We start from the raw sequence: 20,995 nt of genomic DNA, 5'->3' as shown, positions 1-20,995 counted from the left end.
AGCGATTTCTGTGAAAGGAAATATCTCTCTTTGCATTGAACATTGAGCATCGTAACTTTGCAGATGTCTCAAACAGCAACATTACACACTAACTAAAGTTAAAAAAGTGAAACCATAATCAAGGACCCCTTTAATTATTTAATATGTTTAAATAAATTTGTCATGAAAACAAGTTATGACAGTAACTGTGTAAATGTGTTTTTTATCCTTAAGAAAATGTTAATAACAATTAAATTTATTTAAAGAGAAAGACTCAATTTACGGCGTTGTTTGGAACTATTTTTGTGAGCAAAATAGAGAAAAAACAGACAATATTGACAATGTATGTGTCTAATGTGTCTAAAATGTAACTCAATATTGAGTTTTTGTTTATTGAACTGCTGTTTAAAATCATGCTGATATGCGGGAGAAACAGCACTCTTGCTCATGTGATACTGCTTAACTATATCATATAGAAATATAAAACAAAAACTCAAACAGGGGCATTTTTGCAGTCATACATCGAATTTTTGGGGCCTTCTAATAGGCTACATAAAGGTGTGTTTTTGATTTTTACCCCCCAAAGTGAGTGACATACTCAATAAAGTCAGCTTCCACACCATTAAAACAACAATTAGGATATTATCGTAGACAATACATATCGCACACCTCTAGTACCAGCCATCCTTAGTTGTACTCTGTCATTAGTCTTACGTTAAGATTGTCCTTTTTTGGCTTGTTCCAGCTGTCTGTTGATCTCTGTTATCTTCTGAAGGCACTTTAATAAGCAAGAGCTCAAGAGGATGGAGGTGCATGTCATGGCAACACTTTTATCAACCTGACACCTGTGACAAATGTACTCGCAGCATGCCAGCAAGTGTTTCTGGGTAACTAAGGTAAAGCATGGCAGTTGCCAAACACTCATTCACATATCTAAACATTCATAAATGTACATACTTACAAGGCAATTACACACAACTTGCTTCCTGAAGCAATTAGAAGGCACTTGATGGCTTGAGCTGCTCACCGAGATGTGTAAACAAGAGCACCGGAGGAGGGACTAGCCCTCTTGAGCACCAATCAAATACATCCAATCATTTCAGACACATCAATCCATTTCTGGACTAAGCTGAACATTAGTAGGTCTCTAAAAACCCACCAGAGTCAGCCATTGACTGTACAACCAGCCAATAATCCAGCATGAGATGGTTATTGATGGCTTATGTGCTCTGCCGAGGTTATGAAAAACCAATAAAAAGAGGTTATAGGACAATAACCCTTGAGTCAACAGTTACCTCCAGCATTGATGACCACCCCATGAGCCATGTACGCAGAGGTCAGGTGACGTGTTCAGAGAAAATCCTGTTGAGGAATTCTGAGAGGGGTCTGGCTGACCTTGAGAATGGGAGTTGGGTAAATGTGAGGATCTGCTAACAGCTGTTCCTGATCTATTTGGGTACCTTGACATTGTACAGAATTCTGTTGAATAGGATATTTCTTTTGAAGGCACATGGGCTCTGTTCCAAAACCTAGCAAGCTGCCTAAATGAAAAGCATTTTAAGGCATCACTGGTGCATAGGCTGTAACAAAATGTAAACTTTTTCTAAGAAACCTCTTTATTGGCAGCAGAGAAGGCTAAAAATAGTGGAGGGAACATGATAAATGTTGACTATAATATATAATTCAGTACCAGAAGGTATCAATAAATAGTTATGGTTGCACTTTATTTTACAGTACGTGTACTTACCTAAGAAAATACTGGGTAATAGAAGGTAACTACATGGGTTAAAGGAATAGTTCACTTTCAAATGAAAATTACACCAAGCTTTACTCACCCTCAAGCCATCCTAGGTGTATATGACTTTCTTCTTTCTGATGAACACAATCTGAGAAATATTAATAAATATCCTGATGCATCCGAGCTTTATAATGGCAGTGAGCGTTACCAAACGAGTATGAGCTGAAGAAAGCGTTCCATCCACATCCATCCATCATAAACGTACTCCACACGGCTCCGGGGGGTTAATAAAGGCCTTCTGGAGCGAATACGGAAACTGGTCTGGATATTTTACTTCATAAACTTAAATATGGATTTTTTTTTTTTTTTTTTTTTACACAAACGCATCGCTTCACTTCAGAAGGCCTTTATTAATCCCCCGGAACGGTGTGGAATACACGTTTATGATGGATGGATTATAAAGCTCGGATGCGTCAGGATATTTATTAATATAACTCTGATTGTGTTCATCAGAAAGAAGAAAGTCAACTAGGATGGCTTGAGAATGAGTAAAGCTTGGGGTAATTTTCATTTGAAAGTGAACTAATCCTTTAAGGTTAGGTTTAGGGGTAGGTTCAGGGTTAATACCTAGTTATTACCCAATTATTGTAATTACTGTAATAAATGCACATCCTATGTACATGGGGAACAGGACTGTAAAATAAAGTGCTACCATAATTATAGTTCATTAGGTATTTATTAGGTATTGAGGTATTATATCAATTTGATCAATTATCAATAAAATTTTCAATAAAACAAAGTCTCAGTTTTCAAAAATGTCAATTATATCACAAAATGTCATTACAAATGTTAAATCAGTTAGTTTAAAAATGAACGTTAATGTTTTTGAAGTCTCTTATGGTCATAGAGGCTGCATTTATTTGATCAAAATACAGTAAAAAATTTAATATTGTGGAATATTATTACAAATTAAAATAACATAAAAAAATAAATATAATGTAATTTATTCCTGCGATAACAAAGCTGGATCTTCAGCATTATTACTCCTTATGATCCTTCAGAAACATTCTAATATGCTGATTTGCTGAAGAAAAGTATTAATTTCTTTCAAAAATAAATGTAAAAAAAATTCTGACCTCAAACTTTTGAATATATCCTGGCTCTTCCAAGCTTTATAATGGGAGTGAATGGGGCTCAAAATTTTGAAGCCCAAAAAAGCACATCCATCCATAATCATAATCCATACAACTCCAGGGGATTAATGAAGGACTTCTGAAGTGAAGCGATGCATTTTGTAAGAAAAATATCCATATTTAAAACTTTAAACTGTAATCACTAGTTTTCGGCAGATAGTCATACTCATCGATTTACAAATTTGTAACAAATTTGTAAAAAAAATTACTAGCAATTTCAGAGTGAAAACTGTTTCAAAATAAATGCTATACCAATTTATTTTCAGTGTGTGACGCAAGGATGCTATGTGTAAAATTGGTCACTAATAAGATTCCATTTCAGAAAGCATGCTATCAAAGAAGTCTAGGTTTTGGAACAGAGCAACAATCTTTTCACTAAAACAAATAATAATTAGCTCACATTGGCCTGTTGAGGCAACGTCTCTACAACTGAGATGAATATACATTGTTGCAATATTTCACAGCTAATCACGTTAAAATATTTCCATTTCTGAAATATGTCCGAGTCTGGGAGTAGCTCAAGATAATTTATCCTTCCACTGTTATATTTACTCTAGTCTGTGACCCCACCTCGTCTGCTCTTAACCTCCTTAACAGTTAACAGTTCTTATCACCCTCCCCTACAAGCACCAACACTGCCACATTTGACTCCAGCCCAGCTCGGCACTGACCAAACCTCTTCTGTTTCTAATCACAACCCTTAACACGTCAGCTTAACGCCACTCTACCTCAGCTAACTCTTAACCCTGCCTCCTCCACCTCTAATACCAACAAAAAAAGTCCCCATCCTGACTCCACGGCATCTGCCTGTGGGAAAAGTCCAGCCTTGGCTCAGCAGGAAGCCCAGGATTTACCGCTAAGCATTTAATGGTCCTACAATCCATAACTCACACTTGTCCATACCACCCAAAATAAAGTGGGGGGTTGAGAGGCAGAAAATATATTCCCCTTTTCAACTTTATTATGCTCAAAGTCAACATGAAACTGCATTTGCAACCTATTTTATTAACTTCCTTCCTTTTATTAACCTTTTTTTACTCCCTTATAAGTGAAACAGAATATTTAAAAAGAAAAAAATGTGGGTGGGACTTGATTTGATACAATAACAGTTTAAGGCTTTTGCATGACCTTAAATTTTTTTGCGTCATTAATTATTACTGTAAGAATGTGCATGTAAATGCATTCATTAACAGACAGAGGGAGCCTTTTGAAAACCTATTTGAAAACAGTAATTTTCCTGCTGTTCTACCTTTTAATGATAGTAGTGGTGCATAAATTGATCAAATAATAAAAACAAAAAAACAGGTATTTAGTGAATATCATGTTAATAGAGGATCGTAGCTACGACGCATTTTTGAAGGCCAACCCGGAAGTTAGCATCTTTCTAGTTTCAAAGAGGACGCTGACAACACGTCGACAGACAAGACAAAGCAGGTTACTTTTTGATATGAAACAAACTCTCAAATTTTGTAATTTTTAAAGAAATTTAAACAATAAATACCGTTCTGTAGCTCTTTAATGTGTCGTGACAGATCGCTGTAGCGCCTCAGTTCAAGCGGCTCGTGAACCAATCATCTCTTCAGACTAGTTAATTTATAGCATCAAATAAACATGAATGAACATCAGAAGGTATGTTGTTTCAACCACGGAAAGACGTCAGTACACACCATTTTTCAAGTTCAAGTCCACCGACGTTAATCTACTAACTCCCCTGACTTCTTTGTCGGACATAATGGCGGATTCAGCGATATGACTGGTTAGATCGCCTGTCAATCAAACTCCCGGTTGGGCAGTTTGAACTTGATTGTGCGGGTAGGCAAAATTTGGGCTGGTTTGGGGTCAGTTTGGCGGTTTTCAAACATTAAAATTTGATAGGGTACTTATTTTAAAAACAAAACCAAAAAGTGTGCATGTACTCCATCCAATCAGTCATCATGACGTTACTAAACACACGCCCACTGCAGAGTCGGCTGGTGTTGACGTTGTTGACGAGCCCACACTTTTAGCCAATCAGTTACCTCAAAATAGCAACACGCCAACAATGCACCTGAACACACCTTGTTTTCTGACCAGCACACCCATGGGCACACAAATGGGCACAAATGCATTTGCTATTTAAACAACATGGGTGCTGGATGTGAAAATGATAACTGCGTCGGGCTGAAACTATCACAAAACACTTGGGTCGCGCCTGGCGTCGCATTGCGCAGGGTGTATGATAGGGCCCTTTGTAAGTCAAGCCTGTTTTGGATTATATTTTATGTCACTTTGTTTCAATTAACTGCACCTGGGTTCTGCAAACTCACCTACAGTGGACTGTTACAATTACTATTATTGTCATTCAATTTTTGAACACTAATGACACATTTTCAGCTGTTATGGTGTGTGCATGAGCGTGTTGCAATTACGTTGCTTATTCTGATTACCAGGCTTTTTTTGTCTCCACTTGAATTGGCTTGTTTTTGCTTTTGACATTGTAAACGATGCATGTGTTTCAGAGCGTTAAAGTTCTGAGGGTTACATGCAATTATTTGACATACTTTAATAGTGTCTACCTGTTTGGGTAGAAACATTTTTGTCATATTTGCTCATTTTCTTTTAATGTACTTGCCATGTTTTGCTCCGTTGCTGATTTGGATGTTGGTTCATTTTTATAATTTTATTTTGCTATAATTATTTAGTTTTAAGGAGGTAACTTGTCTTTATAAATCTTGGTTGTCATGACAATAGGATTCTATCACATTCTTTTGGCAGTGAATGTTTTGGGCAGGTTTTAGGGATGGAAATCATCAACCCAATCTGGCAACTCTGGCCAGGTTTTGGCCTACAAAATACATCATCCCTGCAGCACTCAATGACTTTTACAAATTGTAAATCTTAATGAAAATGTCTCATTATTGCACACAGCAATGATCTGAGCTGCAAATTTACAATTACTTTGAGTCTGTACTTGGTTTCAGAAGCTTAGCTTAGCATGCGGCATGTACTGTAGCTACTTTCAGCTATCTGTCCTCATAACTCAACATACGCAATCTATTTTATAAGAAACCATCTGGTAAAAACATAAAATGTAAATCATCCACTCTAAACAGGATTATTTGGAGAGAAAAAATCCAGTATGAAGACTGGATGTGAAGAATCATCTTGTTTTCTACTGTCACGAATTTAAGCCCCTGAGGAGCAGAACTTGTTATGAAATATAATTTAAATGATTCCCAGTCAGTCTGAACAGTCATGATCTCCACCTCTTCCACAATCAACTTGCATTTTGATTGTGTTATTCTATTGTCGAAATAAAATGAAAATGCACAAGCTAACAGATGCCATGAGGTTGAAAAACACTGAGGTGAACTGCTGCTGGATATCTACCATATGCAAATCCAAAAGCCACCTGAGGCGCTTCAGTGCAGAGATTGAAATACTTACTTAGAATAATAAATAGTAAAGGTGAGAGAACACACAGTTTACTGTATTTACAAAGCAAGCCTCCTTCAGGAAGCGCCTCAGTGCTGGGTAAGCATTCCACATGTCTGAATTAAACACTGCGAGTGTAGCGAAGCATATGAACAACATGCTAAAGACCAACTTCATATGGAGAGCAAACTGAAACTAAGACTGTAAGAGCAAGAAATATAAAATTATATGGTGTCAGGGATCTAAGAATGATCTAAAAATTGGCGCAAGACATAAATCTTATCAGCCAGGTAAGCGGGCGCAAGTTACAAAAACACTGCTAGTAGGCACTATTACAAAAATAATGACAGTTTTCAAACAGGTTTCTCAAACACCACTCCCATTTGTCATTGGTCCAAACAGGTAATCGTGCCTCAAAGTCAATGTTGCACTGCTATATCAAGCTTAAACAAACAGAGCAACTTTCTGATAGCACCACATATACAGTATTTACACTTTTCAGAGAATTAACAAACAAAATGTCTTACTAATAGGGAACTATGCACATTAAGACATTTTAACATCCAAAATATGATTTCCCAGAAAGTGGGGTGAAGAACTTCTAGAGAATTTCTAAAAGCGTATGCCCCTAACAAGTTGGGGGATAGTGGATAGTAAAATAAAGTAATACATTGACAAAAACTAAAACCAATCAATATAAATTATTTCTCTTAAATTGTTTCTCTTAGTAGGATGAAAATAATCTGTTATTTAAGCTGTGATTAAATTATATATAGAAAGCGATCAAAGAACGATCCCTTTACAATCACTGGAGCTGTCAATCAAACAGAGCGAGGTTATCAGTGACTGAGTTCTGGACTCTCGCCAAAACTCCCATTTTATTCAACGAATCTCTTATTTACATTATTGTGTTTGCACTATTAGTTATGATGAAAGCATTTGTTAGTGTGCAGAAATGGATTTACAATTACGAAATAGCCATTCATGCACTCAACATAAGCTATATGCTCATCACTACATGCCATGATCTCAATATAATGCTATAATCAACACTTTTCATGATTAGTAAACCTTGAGAACTGTAATAGTAAAATTGTTTTAAAAGTTTTCGAGAGTTCCAGATGTAATACTTAGCTATTTTCATATGCAAAGATGTCAGCCAATCACAGCAGTGGGCGTTTACACTGAAGTCTCACAGCAGACACGCCCTTTGAACAGATTTCAAAGGGCGTTTGAACAGAGCGTTCAACTAAGAGCGCTAAAATCAAGGTAGGAAAAATGCCTTTTATTTCTAAATTATGATCATTTTTGATGTAAAAAAAAAAAAAAAAAAATCACACTACCATTATAAGTGCACCCCAGGAAACATTATAAAATAATAAAATAATGCAGTTCATGACCCCTTTAAAACAAACCTAAAACCAATAAAAATGACAAAAGCACAAAACATTACTAAAACATAAACTAAAATTTAAATAATATACAAATAAAAGCTCTAAATATGAAAAAACTCAAACTCAAAATATGAAAAAAATATGATACTAGTATATAAATAATACTAAAGTAACACTGGGATTTGGTAAAGTTGGTGCTAAACCAGTTCTCTTACCTTTAAACAGTAAACATCTGGTGTCAGTCAGAGATCAAAGTCCTTTCAACAACAAGATTCGTGAAATGAGGCAGAACCCAAGAGCTCACAATCAGTGTTCACATAGGCTTAAATCAAATATGATTACATTTCAAATGAATTGTCTTAGACATTTCATTTGAAATCCCTCCACCCTAAATGAAAATCATTTACTCACCCTCATATTCCAATCTCATATTACTTTCTTTCTTCTATAAACCTCTAAATGAGATGCTAGACAGAATATCCGAGCTGCTCTTTTTGAGACAGCGAAAGTGAATGGTGATTTATACTATTTCAACAATAAAAAAACAACATTAAATCAGATCATAAAAGTTGCATTGTGCGCTATATTCCAAATCTCATTCATGTTTGTGTTCAATTCCAAAATAGTGCCTCTTTAGATGCACATACATCATTATTTCTGGTCATGTGACCAATCATGACACACTCCAAAAATTAAAAGTTCTTTGTTGAAAAACCCCCTTTTGGAACCTTTAGTTTTAAGAATGCACAGCAATTTTTTTTTAAAAATGTGACAGGAAATCAGACTAGAGATGACAATTATCAGTGGACAACAACTAAAAGCTATTGTACGATTTCAGAAGACTTGGAGTCTGGCGCATGAATCTTAAGGACTACTTTCATGATACTTGTATGTGTCCTTTTTGGAGCTTGACAGTTCATTCACTTCTGCTAAACATCTCTTTTTGCATTTAATGGAAGAAAGAAAATAATACAGGGCTTGAAAGGACCTGGACCTGAGTCAATGATGATACAATTGTAATTTTTGGGTGAACTATTCCTTCAAGGTCCTGTACTAAACATGATGCCATGCTCTCTATCAAAAGCTGACAGGGCCCATTAATGGCTCATGAAATATGCGCCAGGGCTTAGTGTCAAGAGCCAATTTGCCATGTCAGAGAGTGAGAAAGAGTGAGAGAGAGTGAGAGAGGGTTCCATCCAAAAGATTAGCAGCGCAGCGCGTGCAAAAAGGCAGTGAGTCTGTTTACAGCTGGTAAGAGTGAATGGCCACACAGTAACTGCGTATGAATGAGCCTTTCAGTTCTAACTTGACCCACCAAAGATTGAGAGAGAGAGAGAATTCATGACGAGCAGTATATGTCAAAACATACAGATAAGAGCTCTTTTGCCCTTTTGCATAACTGATGTGAAGGCTCAAACAGAATCTGCAGACTTTCTTTTGCATTTTCAGAGCTGATTCTGGGGGGAAATCTGGAAAATGGATTCCAGCACTTAAATGACATCTTCAGTAAGAAAAAAAGTTTGATGAAGTTGTCTAAAAGTAAATGTTTGGTTATGTTTAAACTCATGCATAACTGGTATAGTAAGGCTGCACGATAATGGTTAAACTGATAATCACAATTATTAATCACAATTATTCTCATTTAAATATGTATGTATATATACACACACACACCGATCAGGCATAACATTATGACCACCTTCCTAATATTGTGTTGGTCCCCCTTTTGCTGCCAAAACAGCCCTGACCCGTCGAGGCATGGACTCCACTAGACCCCTGAAGGTGTGCTGTGGTATCTGCACCAAGATGTTAGCAGCAGATCCTTTAAGTCCTGTAAGTTTCGAGGTGGAGCCTCCATGGATCGGACTTGTTTGTTCAGCACATCCCACAGATGCTCCACTGGATTGAGATTTGGGGAATTTGGAGGCCAAGTCAACACCTCAAACTCGTTGTTGTGCTCCTCAAACCATTCCTGAAGCATTTTTGCTTTGTGGCAGGGCGCATTATCCTGCTGAAAGAGGCCACAGCCACCAGGGAATACCGTTTCCATGAAAGGGTGTACATGGTCTGCAGCAATGCTTAGGTAGGTGGTACGTGTCAAAGTAACATCTACATGGATGGCAGGACCCAAGGTTTCCCAGCAGAACATTGCCCAAAGCATCACACTGCCTCCGCCGGCTTGCCTTCTTCCCATAGTGCATCCTGGTGCCATGTGTTCCCCAGGTAAGCGACGCACACGCACCCGGCCATCCACGTGATGTAAAAGAAAACATGATTCATCAGACCAGACCACCTTCTTCCATTGCTCCGTGGTCCAGTTCTGATGCTCACGTGCCCACTGTTGGCGCTTTCGGCGGTGGACAGGGGTCAGCATGGGCACCCTGACTGGTCTGAGGCTATGCAGCCCCATACGCAACAAACTGTGATGCACTGTGTATTCTGACACCTTTCTATCAGAACCAGCATTAACTTCTTGAGCAATTTGAGCTACAGTAGCTCATCTGTTGGATTGGACCACATGAGCCAGCCTTCGCTCCCCACGTGCATCAATGAGCTTGGCCCATGACCCTGTCGCCGGTTCAACACTGTTCCTTCCTTGGACCACTTTTGATAGATACTGACCACTGCAGACCGGGAACACCCCACAAGAGCTGCAGTTTTGGAGATGCTCTGATCCAGTCGTCTAGCATCACAATTTGGCCCTTGTCAAACTCGCTCAAATCCTTAAGCTTGCCCATTTTTCCTGCTTCTAACAGTTTTCAGTGAATTATTTATTCCAGTGTGTGTTTTGCTTTAAAACACAAGCTCTGTCATATTCTGTGATTGTTTCAGAAGAGCGCGAGCCCTCACAACATGCTGTGTGAAATACAGACTAAACAGAACACCGCTGTATGGCCAGATGATGTGCAAACTACGTTTCGGTGCTGAATAAAGCAAACCAGCGTCTCGCTAGTAAAGTTTTGATGGATGAGGATTTCAATCCAGGTAAATACGATTGTGGTGATGTATAAGAATCGTACAGTGAGCACAGGTGAGTCCGTTATATTGATGCACAAACAAAACTGTGTGCGCGCTCTCCATGACTTGATCACACATTGTATTTATGCACAGACACATTTCAGTACATTCAGTACATTGTTTCCACACAAATTCAGGATAATCTTTGGATTTGTCATGTGTGTGTTGCTGTGTTTAGTAATTCTGAATAGATCCGTGTACTGTAGTAGGTGTAGGTATATGCAGTCAGGTCAAGGCGGTTGGTTTACGGTTTTTTTTTTGTTTTTGTTTTTTGGGCATCTCCGTGTGGTTCTGTTCAGTATCGCAACTTGACATGAAGCTCTAAAAAGCTCTAAACAAGGTCTTTGCTGTAACGTTTTTTTTTTTTTTTTCATGGATGCTTTGGTGTGCATAAACTTATGAATTATATGGACTCCTTATATCATTTGGTTATTTGGTGTCTCCAAGTATCCTTTTTTTGAAAGACACCTAAATTTCCCTTGAAAAAAGCTTGCAGAAAATACAGTTTTGTGAGAATCATCCTTCAATCTGATAAATGATGCATGCTTAATTTCTCGATAAGTATGCGATTAATCACACAAAAGGAACAGCCCCACATGGGATTGGTTACAAGAGGCGGTACACTGCAGTTTTAAGGAGAAAAAACTCAGCAATGGTGTTGACTGATGAATTTGCACATGGTTTGAGTCTCCACACAAACACATAAACAACATTAAAAACTTGATTTTCACCACATGGGGTCTTTAATCCTGACAGCTTTCACATATTTTGCTATACAACAGCAAGACGTGACTATCCACAAAGTGCTTTTTTACACAGACCAAACTGCACTTACAGGAATTACGTCTAGGTTTACATCATGCATGAGTTTAAAGATGTAAATCAATATTTGGGATTCAATCATTTATTGCAGAACGATTGTCCTGCACTCTGAGTTTGACTGTCTCAGAGTAACATATTTATGTGCTGCACTGATTTAAGGGTTTATCTGTAAAACTGTAATTAAAAGCAGCTGTGAATTTATGGCCCTGCATGGACCAATAAATCAAAACATTAACACCCTTTGAACCATCAGTAGATACTGTGAAGCTGTAGAACACATGAAAGCTGAATAAAACCATAGGATTTTACCTCATCAATGAGTACAAAGCAGAAAAAGAGTTTAAAATCTGTCAAACTTTATGAAGAGATCTTGAGTACCTCAAAATTCCATTATTTTTTGCTACCTAGACACTTTGTAAAGTCGCCCTTCCATGACACTACAGTATGTGTAACATTTTTCATATGGATGTCAAATACAAAACCTGCCATTTTCAATAAATATTAAAATCTTGAATTTTTTGGTGTAAATATTTTGTGTGGGACCCTGTAGCCTTCTTGCTTATCCATAAAGAACAACTATACATACATGCAAGTGCAAACTTGAAACTACGCCTGGGCGAGAAAAAAAAAAAAAAAAAGATAATTATTGCGATATAATTTTCCTTGATAAAACGATATCGAGAGTTCGATAAATGTTCGATACAATGTTTATGCACCTAAAGTGGAATGAAACAGTGCTACTCATTTGAACACGGACCATTTATCCGCTTGGCTCAAAGTTCAAACGACAGCAGGGTTGCCAGGTTTTCACAACAAAACCTGCTCAGTTGCTACTCAAAACTAGCCCAAAACTAGTCCAATCGCGTTTCGGGGGGGGGGTCCCATGGTAAAAATCTTGTTCCGGGGGGTAAAATCTGTGTTTTTGGCAGGGTTCCCCTGGTAAAATTTGCATTCCAGGGGTTAAATATCATGTTATTTGGGGTCGCTTCAACCCGCGGACATGAAAAACAACTCGCGGCAACAGTGTAATAGTAGCCCAATTCCGCGGGAAAACCACAGACTGGCAGTGCGAGCTTACTAAAGCAGGTGCGTTTACTCTCTGATTGGTCTCTGTCACGCAAGCACTGAACAGCTGTGAGATCCAGTGAGAAGCGCTTGAATTCAGTGAAGAACACCAATGTCTTTAGTGATTGAAACTAGTTTTAAGTCAGATGAAACAGCACTGACAAACAGGAGAAACAATGCACAACTATTAAAGTCAGAAGGCTTTTCAATCTACAAATCACCATCATTTACCATGTATTTACTGTTACATTGTGGCAGAAATGTGGGATATACATATCAAATTTTGTATATATCAGATTGTATTATATTATTTATATAGACATGTATTAAGTGTATTAAAGGAGTAATAATTACGCGTAATAGTAATAATTTTACAAATATTAGCTATTTTTGTTAATGAATCTCAATTAACGGTTTGGTTTCTACAACTTTAACTTAGGAGCAAAAATCTGCCTTTAAACTTGAAAGAAATAAAGATTTGACATTTATTGTGATAATTATCATTATAGACTGATAGGAACATTTTTGGCGTGATATTTTTTTTTGGCCATATCGCCCAGCCCTACTTGAAACACACACTCAAACATCCACAACCTATTCCCGGCTCACAGCAATGAGGCTGTCTGGAGCCAGTTTTTTGTCTCTGCTTTAGGTGTCAGCTGTTCAAACAGGCTGGAGCTGCAGCCGCAGTGTCTCTGGACCCACAATACAACAGCACTGAGAAACCAAAGCTCTCGCATTGCTGCCTGACACATCCACGGAAAACTTCACACCGTGCCCAACACAGCACGCTCACTCATTTAAATATACACACACGCAAACACTAACTAGAGCCTGTTGAGTGCTAGCCAGAAATGACATGGGAGATAGAGCTGTTGTTTTTCTGACTATTCACTTTTGTGTTGATGAACACGTCTCTACTGACAAATAACTGTTTACCATACTGGCTCTGTTCCAAGCTAGTGCGCATTTTAAGGCATCGTAAACACGCTCCCAACACAGTGGCTGATCCAAAAGGTAGGTGGCATAACATACTGTACCTCATTTGTTTGCAACGAAAGGTTTGAATTCAACACATTCTCATTCCTCCTCTCATTGCCACATGATTTCCGGCCATCTCTCTATGGTCTCTGTCAATAACAAGTGCTGAAAACTATCCTAAAAAATTTTAAACTTCACAATGCAATAGAAAGAGCATACTGTTATGCATTTCCTGTCTCTGAGAGGCAGAGACAACAAAAGGATCATTTGTTAGTCCGCCTACAATGCAACCCTTCAGTAGTGTTTACGAATCTGTAAATTGGGAATAAAAAAAAATTGTAAAATGGAAAGCGAAGAGAACACTCCCTAAAATAGAGGAGACGGTGACATTGAAAAAGAGAGCACAAATGGCTTCAATTGAAAACTTGAGAATATCAATACCATTGAAAACAGAATGCAATAAAAAGCAATCAGGCACAGGGTTAGAGCAACATCTGCTTGTCATAATCTATGGTATAAGCCAAGCAAGAATTGCTATTTCAAAATCTACTCTGGCCCGTAATTGTTGACTATGTACTCATTTAACCTCAGAGCTTCTCCTTAAATGTTGTATTTCTCAGGAAGAAGAAGTGCATGCTTTGGGTCCCAGCAGAACAAAGGTTGTTCAGCTGAGATAAAGTGTTAGGTGCTGATTCATTCAAACAAGTGAATTTAAGAGCTTAATAAGAACCTGCTGCCAAAGTGCACCAAACTATTTAAGAATACAAGAGTTGAAAGCACTGCAGTTTAACTAAGAGCCAAAGCATTCTGTACACAACAGGTCGTGGGCCATGCAGAAATGAACTGAGAATGCCTTTCAAATTCAATACCTGATGTATGGTAGCAAACTGATGTAGAATTGTAATTCAGTTTGAATGGATGGATGGATGGATGGATGAATGGATCGATGGATATACAGAATGATAGACAGACAGAACGATAGAATGATAGAATGATAGATAGATAGATAGATAGAACAATAGAACGATAGAATGATAGAACAGAACGATAGAATAGAACGATAGATAGATAGATAGATAGATAGATAGATAGATAGATAGATAGATAGATAGATAGATAGATCTATCAACGATAGAACGATAGAAGGATGGATGGACAGATAGATAGATAGATAGATAGATAGATAGATAGATAGATAGATAGAACAATAGATAGATAGAACGATAGAACGATAGAAGGATAGATGGATGGATAGATGGATAGATAGATAGAATGATAGAACGATAGATAGAATGATACAACGATAGAACGATAGATAGATAGATAGATAGATAGATAGAGATAGATAGAAGAATAGAATGATAGATAAAACGATAGAACAATAGATAGAATGATAGAACGATAGATAGATAGAACGATGGATGGATAGAAATGGTCAGATGATAGATAGATAGATAGATAGATAGATAGATAGATAGATAGATAGATAGATAGATAGATAGATGACAGAACGATAGAAGGATGGATGGATAGATAGATAGAATGACAGAACGATAGAATGATAGAACGATAGATAGATAGAACGATGGATGGATAGAAATGGTCAGATGATAGATAGATAGATAGATAGATAGATAGATAGATAGATGACAGAACGATAGAAGGATGGATGGATAGATAGATAGATAGAATGACAGAACGATAGAATGATAGATAGATAGATAGATAGATAGATAGATAGAGATAGACAGATAGATAGATGGACAGATAGATCAACGACAGAATGACAGATAGATAGAATAGAACGATAGATAGATAGAACGATAGATATAGACAGATAGATGATAGATAGATAGATAGATAGATAGATAGATAGATAGATAGATAGATAGACAGTAGAAGTGTGAAGGTTTCTGATGGATGGATGGATGGATGGATGGATGGATTTAAAAGAACTTACAACATATTTTCATCAAACAAAGCTATACAAATTCTCCTTTTGTGTTCATGGACAAAATAGAGAAGAGGGTGAGTAAATAATGACAGAAATTTCATTTTTGAGTGAACTGTTCCTTTAAATTCTTGACATCCTCGTTACCCGAATCACAACACATCGTCCCCTTCGAGGTTTGTCACTGCCACCATAACACAAGTGTGCATACTTACAATATACCGGCCGATCATTCACATCTGCGTTTGTGTATTTGATGAAACATGTTTCTGGCTCAATACCAGACTGATAAACACTCTATACACCGATTCAGCCGAGGCCTTGTGAGTTTTATCACTTTATCAGGCTGAACAAAAGGTAAAATTAAATACATCTGCCCACCAAATCCCACATCTAACACAGCTGACCCTGCAAACCCCTTCCATGAGAAAGTGACAGCGTCGAGATGTGTGCGTCTAGCAGGCGGAGCTCACTGCCAGAGGGAGGTGAAAGAGCAGAGCCGCTCTCTAATAGGAAAAGCAGGAAAATAGGAGATGTGGGAAAAGAGTAGTGAAAACACCTGCTTCACTTTCAGTGCTGAAACTCACAGCTTCTTAAAGAGTCCCAGCGGCGGCTCCCACGCGTGCATAAATCACGCTGAAGTGTTTAGCCCATAGAACAAATATTATTCTGAAAGATTACTGCAAAGAGCTTTAATGGAGACTCTGGATAAATGCACATCAAATTTCAATTTAGTCTCCAGCAGAAACCTGTTCCCTCCAAGATGGATGACTCCAATCACCTGCTTCAGTCAGCAAGATGGAAATTATAAATTCTGACATGGTGGCGTAAAAGAGAGCGTTGGTGCTGTCCATCAGCTCTCCTACAAAATAGGGAATGAATGACACTGGCCAAATGGTGTGTGTGCATGGAAAAGGTTCTCGATGTGGCCGGCTGTAACTCTATCCCAGAGTGCACTGCTTCACTAATGCTACCTGCTACCTGCTCTCTCCTCCGTCTTTCCAGTTGCATTTCATTCAGCCATGGCAGAATCCCACAAAGGAAGGACTTGGGTTTCAGCTGTCGTTATTCATGTACCGGCGCGTAGGACAAAGAGATTTGGCCACATGAGGTGGCAGCTCTGCGGTGTAAATGGCTGTTATCGAGTGGCCCTGTTGCGATGGATTAGGCTGGCATCCATGTTCATGCCAGCTCTTCCATTAACATCCACACCAGCTCTCTATATATAACCTGTTTCTTACTAAAAAAGACGGAAACGTTCAACGATTCCCTCTAGACGTGTGATGGAGTCTGTGACTGTAATTTGACTTGAGAGGCTGGAAGAGAGAGCTGCGACATTTGACTGGAATATTTGAGTAAATATATCACAAGTTGAACTGGGTTACAAGTATTCAATGTTCCCTTATCTATTCATCAGAGAATCCTGAAAATCAGCATATTAGAATGATTTCTGAAGGATCATGTGACACTGAAGACTGGAGTAATGATGCTGAAAATTCAGCTTTGATCACAGGAATAAATTACACTTTAAAATATATTCAAATAGAAAAGTTACTTTAAATTGTACTAATATTTTGCAGCCTTGGTGCACGAGAAACACTTTAAAAATCTCACCAACCTCATACTTTAGTAAACATAAAAATGTATAAATATTCATAAACTATTTGAAAATGGTCAAATATGAAATCGATTGGTCACTAAAACTAACTCTAAATCACTAAAACTGTTAATAAAATACAATTTGGGTTAGATATAGACTAAATATTATTGCTTTTATATGTTTATCAAATATTTGGATATTTGTTTTGCATTGAAACAATATGAATTATAAAAAGCACTATATAAATAAAAAAAATGGTGTGATTTCTAATGCGCAGGTGCACAATTATAATTATGCACTCATTATACAAAACAAACATCAAAAGCATTTTGTTCACAGAAATTTGTTACAGGGTCAAAAAAATTTTTGTCCAAAGGCCTTAATAATAATAAAAAACAAAGATATGACATCCAAAGTATGTAAGGTAGTACAACTACATCTCTTTTATTGAAACCAAAAGGTTTCAATTATATTTTTTCTATTTTAAAGATTTTGAAGTGTCAAAAGGTCATTCGGTTCAACCATCCAAAGGCCAATACAGCCATTTCATTTGTGATTAAAATATCTTAAAATGTAATAAATGTATATATTTTTTATTCTGGCATGATTTTATAACATCATACATCAACATAGTGCAAAATGGTATTAAAATTATGTGTAGAAGTCGTTGCTTTGTTATGAGAAAAAATGTCCGGAAAAATAAATTTCATTGATGTCATTCGGAGTAACCAATATAAAGGGATCATTTTGGATCAAGTCATGTGGTCAGTATCATGTGACATCACCTGCAAAGTTCGTGAAGCAAAGTAACTAACTCCCTCTTAAACTATTTGAAAAATTCATGTTTGCTCATACGCATGCCCGAAACATCAGGTCATTCGGTACAACCGCTAAAAAACATGGAAAATGTTGTAATATTTTAAAAACTTGTACTAAATATAAAATGTTTGAATGTCGTTTTGCTAGCTAGATATCAGCCTGTTAGCAGTGTTTGAAAATATCGTCATTTGGTATAACCAAAAGTGTCATTCGGTGAGACTTTTTTGGTGACAAATTTTGTTCATCTTGTAAAAAATGACAAAATCAGTGTTAATTGATTATAAAAACCACATAATCTCATTGTTAACACTTAAAATTTACATCTTATTTGTCAATGACCCTACAATAAAACACAAAATTCAAACTTTTACTGCAATATCAACATAAGAACAACAAATTACTGTAGAAATGATCCGATAAGGCTATATTGTAGGTTTACAAAATGGCAGAATGCCCATAAACCCTTGCGCTTGGATATATTATGGACTATTATGATGATTAGCCAATGTAAAAATGTGTAATGATCAACTTTACATCTGAATAGAACTTGCAAGCCGCACTATATGCAGCAACATAGCATTAGAGAGGACAAATGAGTTTCAAAACAGCTAAACCCTACTGTAACGTCACAGTACAGTGTGTTCCATCATAAAACGAACTATATGAAATGTAACTGTAGAGTCAGTGCTTTACAAATGACTAAAAGTACAGCAGCTAGCAGCCAAGTATAATACAGCGTAGAGAAAATCTGAGGTGAGCGATAACTAACTTCACAAAAACAATGTTTGACCTTTATCATACCTGACCAGTGGATGACATCAGTGTCAACATCAAGCTGATCTGACAAATGGGCAAAACCCAGAACTCCATCTTTAAAATCCTGTTCCAGAGCTGCCTGATGAATGATGTCAGTCAGATATCAGCCTGAGGAGAGACAGAGAGAGAATTTAAACACAGATCAGATCAGAGCTGCTGCTGGAAGAATGATGCTTGATTATTTACCTCTGTTGATTCTAGATTGAAAGTGCCGGGCAGGGGTACTCCTGATTGACTTAATTACCCTGTCTAGGCTGCTATGACAGTGAAAAACAGCCTCTTTCTCAGGTGTTCCCCATGCATAATGCAACAGCAGTAGGAATGCAGTGCGATAGGTTTCTGTGCCCATATTCACATGACACAGCTTTTATTTGATCAGATTAGTGCATGTGTGAGATGCTGCACACAGACAATCTGACCAAACGCACAGCTTCTGTCAGACAAATCAAAGTTGCTTTATAAATGACTCATATTAAAACAAACACCAGCTGATATCATCCTAGAAAAACTCGACATGCAGAGCCAAGAAAAGACGTGCCTTTATATGATCATCAGCTCTTACCTTTGCTGCAAAGTTGCTCACATTTTAATCCATTAAACGCGCGCGCCGCACCAATAATCAATAAACACCGCACGAGCTCCAAATATATTCACTTGAATGGCGTGTGTCCGTCACGCAGCGGTCAGTCGGATGTTATAAAGGCTGAATGCAGCTCGAATGACTGAGTTTCTGCTCTCTCCTCAGCGCACGGCTGCGTACTGAACACTGAGTTGACAGAAGTTAGTGTGCTGAGCTTATAGTCCACTAGGCGTCCCATACCGGACGCGACGCGACTAGATCGCTCCCCCCGAAGTGGGGCATGTTGTCACACTTCATGTCGCGATAGAACCTGTTATTAAAAAGCCATTTTTTGCAATTAAAGAGCCTTTTTTTTTTTTTTACAGTAAAATAAATACTGAACACAAAACCTGTTTTAGTCCATAAATACGTATCTGCACTCTAAAAAATACTGGGTTAAAAACAACCCAAGTTGGGTTGAAAATGGACAAACCCAGCGATTGGGTTAAATGTTTGTCCAACCTACTGGGGAGTTTTATTTAACTCAACTATTGTTTAAAATTACTATATGGCTGGATTAAAATGAACCCAAAATAGATTGGAAATTAAACATTTATTATAAGTTTAATGAATAATAATTAAACAATACATATTTATTAAACTGCTTATTAAATGTTCACCTTTTGATTATTATTGTTGCCTCTAGTAATTATGTGTCTGATTATTAACTTCCAACCTGTTTTGGGTTTATTTTAAGCCAGACATATAGTCATTTTTAACAATAGTTGAGTTAAATAAAACTACCCAGCAGGTTGAGCAAACATTTGACCCAACTGCTGGGTTAAAACGACCCAATCACTGGGTTGGTACATTTTCAACCCAACTTGGGTTGTTTTTAACCCAGCATTTTTTAGAGTGTGATTATATACATTTAAATCAATCAAAGATTTATGAGAAATACCATTGTTTTGAGAATACAGCAACTTTTCAGTTAAACCTTTATTATATACAGTACAGTTGACTTAAATTATATAGTACAGATCAAAAGTTTGGAAACATTAATGTTAACATAAGTCTCTTCTGCTCATCAAGGCTGCATTTATTTGATCAAAAATACAGAAAAAACTGTAATATTGTGAAATATTATTACAAATTAAAATAAAGGTTTTCTATTTTAATATACTTTAAAATGTAATTTATTCCTGTGATCAAAGCTGAATTTTCAGCATCATTACTCCAGTCTTCAGTGTCACATGATCCTTCAGAAATCATTCTAATATGATGATTTATTATCAATGTTGGAAACTGCTTAATATTTTTATAACCTGTGATACTTTTTTTAGGATTCACTGATGAATAAAACGTTTTTATTTAAAATAGAAATCTTTATATATAATATAAGTCTTTACTATCACTTTTTATCAATTTAACACATCCTTACTGAATAAAAGTATTAATTTCTTTCAAAAAAAAAAAAAAAAAAAAAGAAAGAAAGAAAAACAATTACTGACCTCAAACGTGTTTATTGCTACAAATGATTTCTATTTTGAATAAATGCTGTTCTTTTTAACTGTTTATTTATCAGTGAATCCTAAAAAAAGTATCACAGGTTATAAAAATATTAAGCAGTTTCCAACATTGATAAT

At 37.0% G+C, this 20,995-nt stretch overlaps 1 protein-coding gene across 2 annotated transcripts in view; it reads right to left on the bottom strand.

The window, feature by feature from the left end:
* The window catches only part of adamtsl3 (ADAMTS-like 3), a 207,091-nt gene extending 187,537 nt beyond the window's left edge, over positions 1-19,554 (bottom strand). Inside the window, exons 1-2 of one of the 2 annotated variants that reach the window (XM_051900104.1) lie at positions 19,353-19,554; positions 18,776-18,898 (exon numbers count right to left, since the gene is read on the bottom strand). In XM_051900104.1, the coding sequence (XP_051756064.1) occupies positions 18,776-18,844 (69 nt within the window). In that variant the 5' untranslated portion in view covers positions 18,845-18,898; positions 19,353-19,554. Of the gene's footprint in view, positions 1-18,775; positions 18,899-18,976; positions 19,204-19,352 lie in introns of those variants that run through there. The other variant, XM_051900105.1, reaches the window with a different exon arrangement.
* Positions 19,555-20,995: the final 1,441 nt, after the last annotated feature.

This window comes from Ctenopharyngodon idella, chromosome 7 (assembly GCF_019924925.1).
Source record: "Ctenopharyngodon idella isolate HZGC_01 chromosome 7, HZGC01, whole genome shotgun sequence".
Classification (NCBI taxonomy): domain Eukaryota; kingdom Metazoa; phylum Chordata; class Actinopteri; order Cypriniformes; family Xenocyprididae; genus Ctenopharyngodon; species Ctenopharyngodon idella.
The sequence above is the reverse complement of the archived record's forward strand: the minus strand, read 5'-3'. Positions and strand labels throughout refer to the sequence as shown.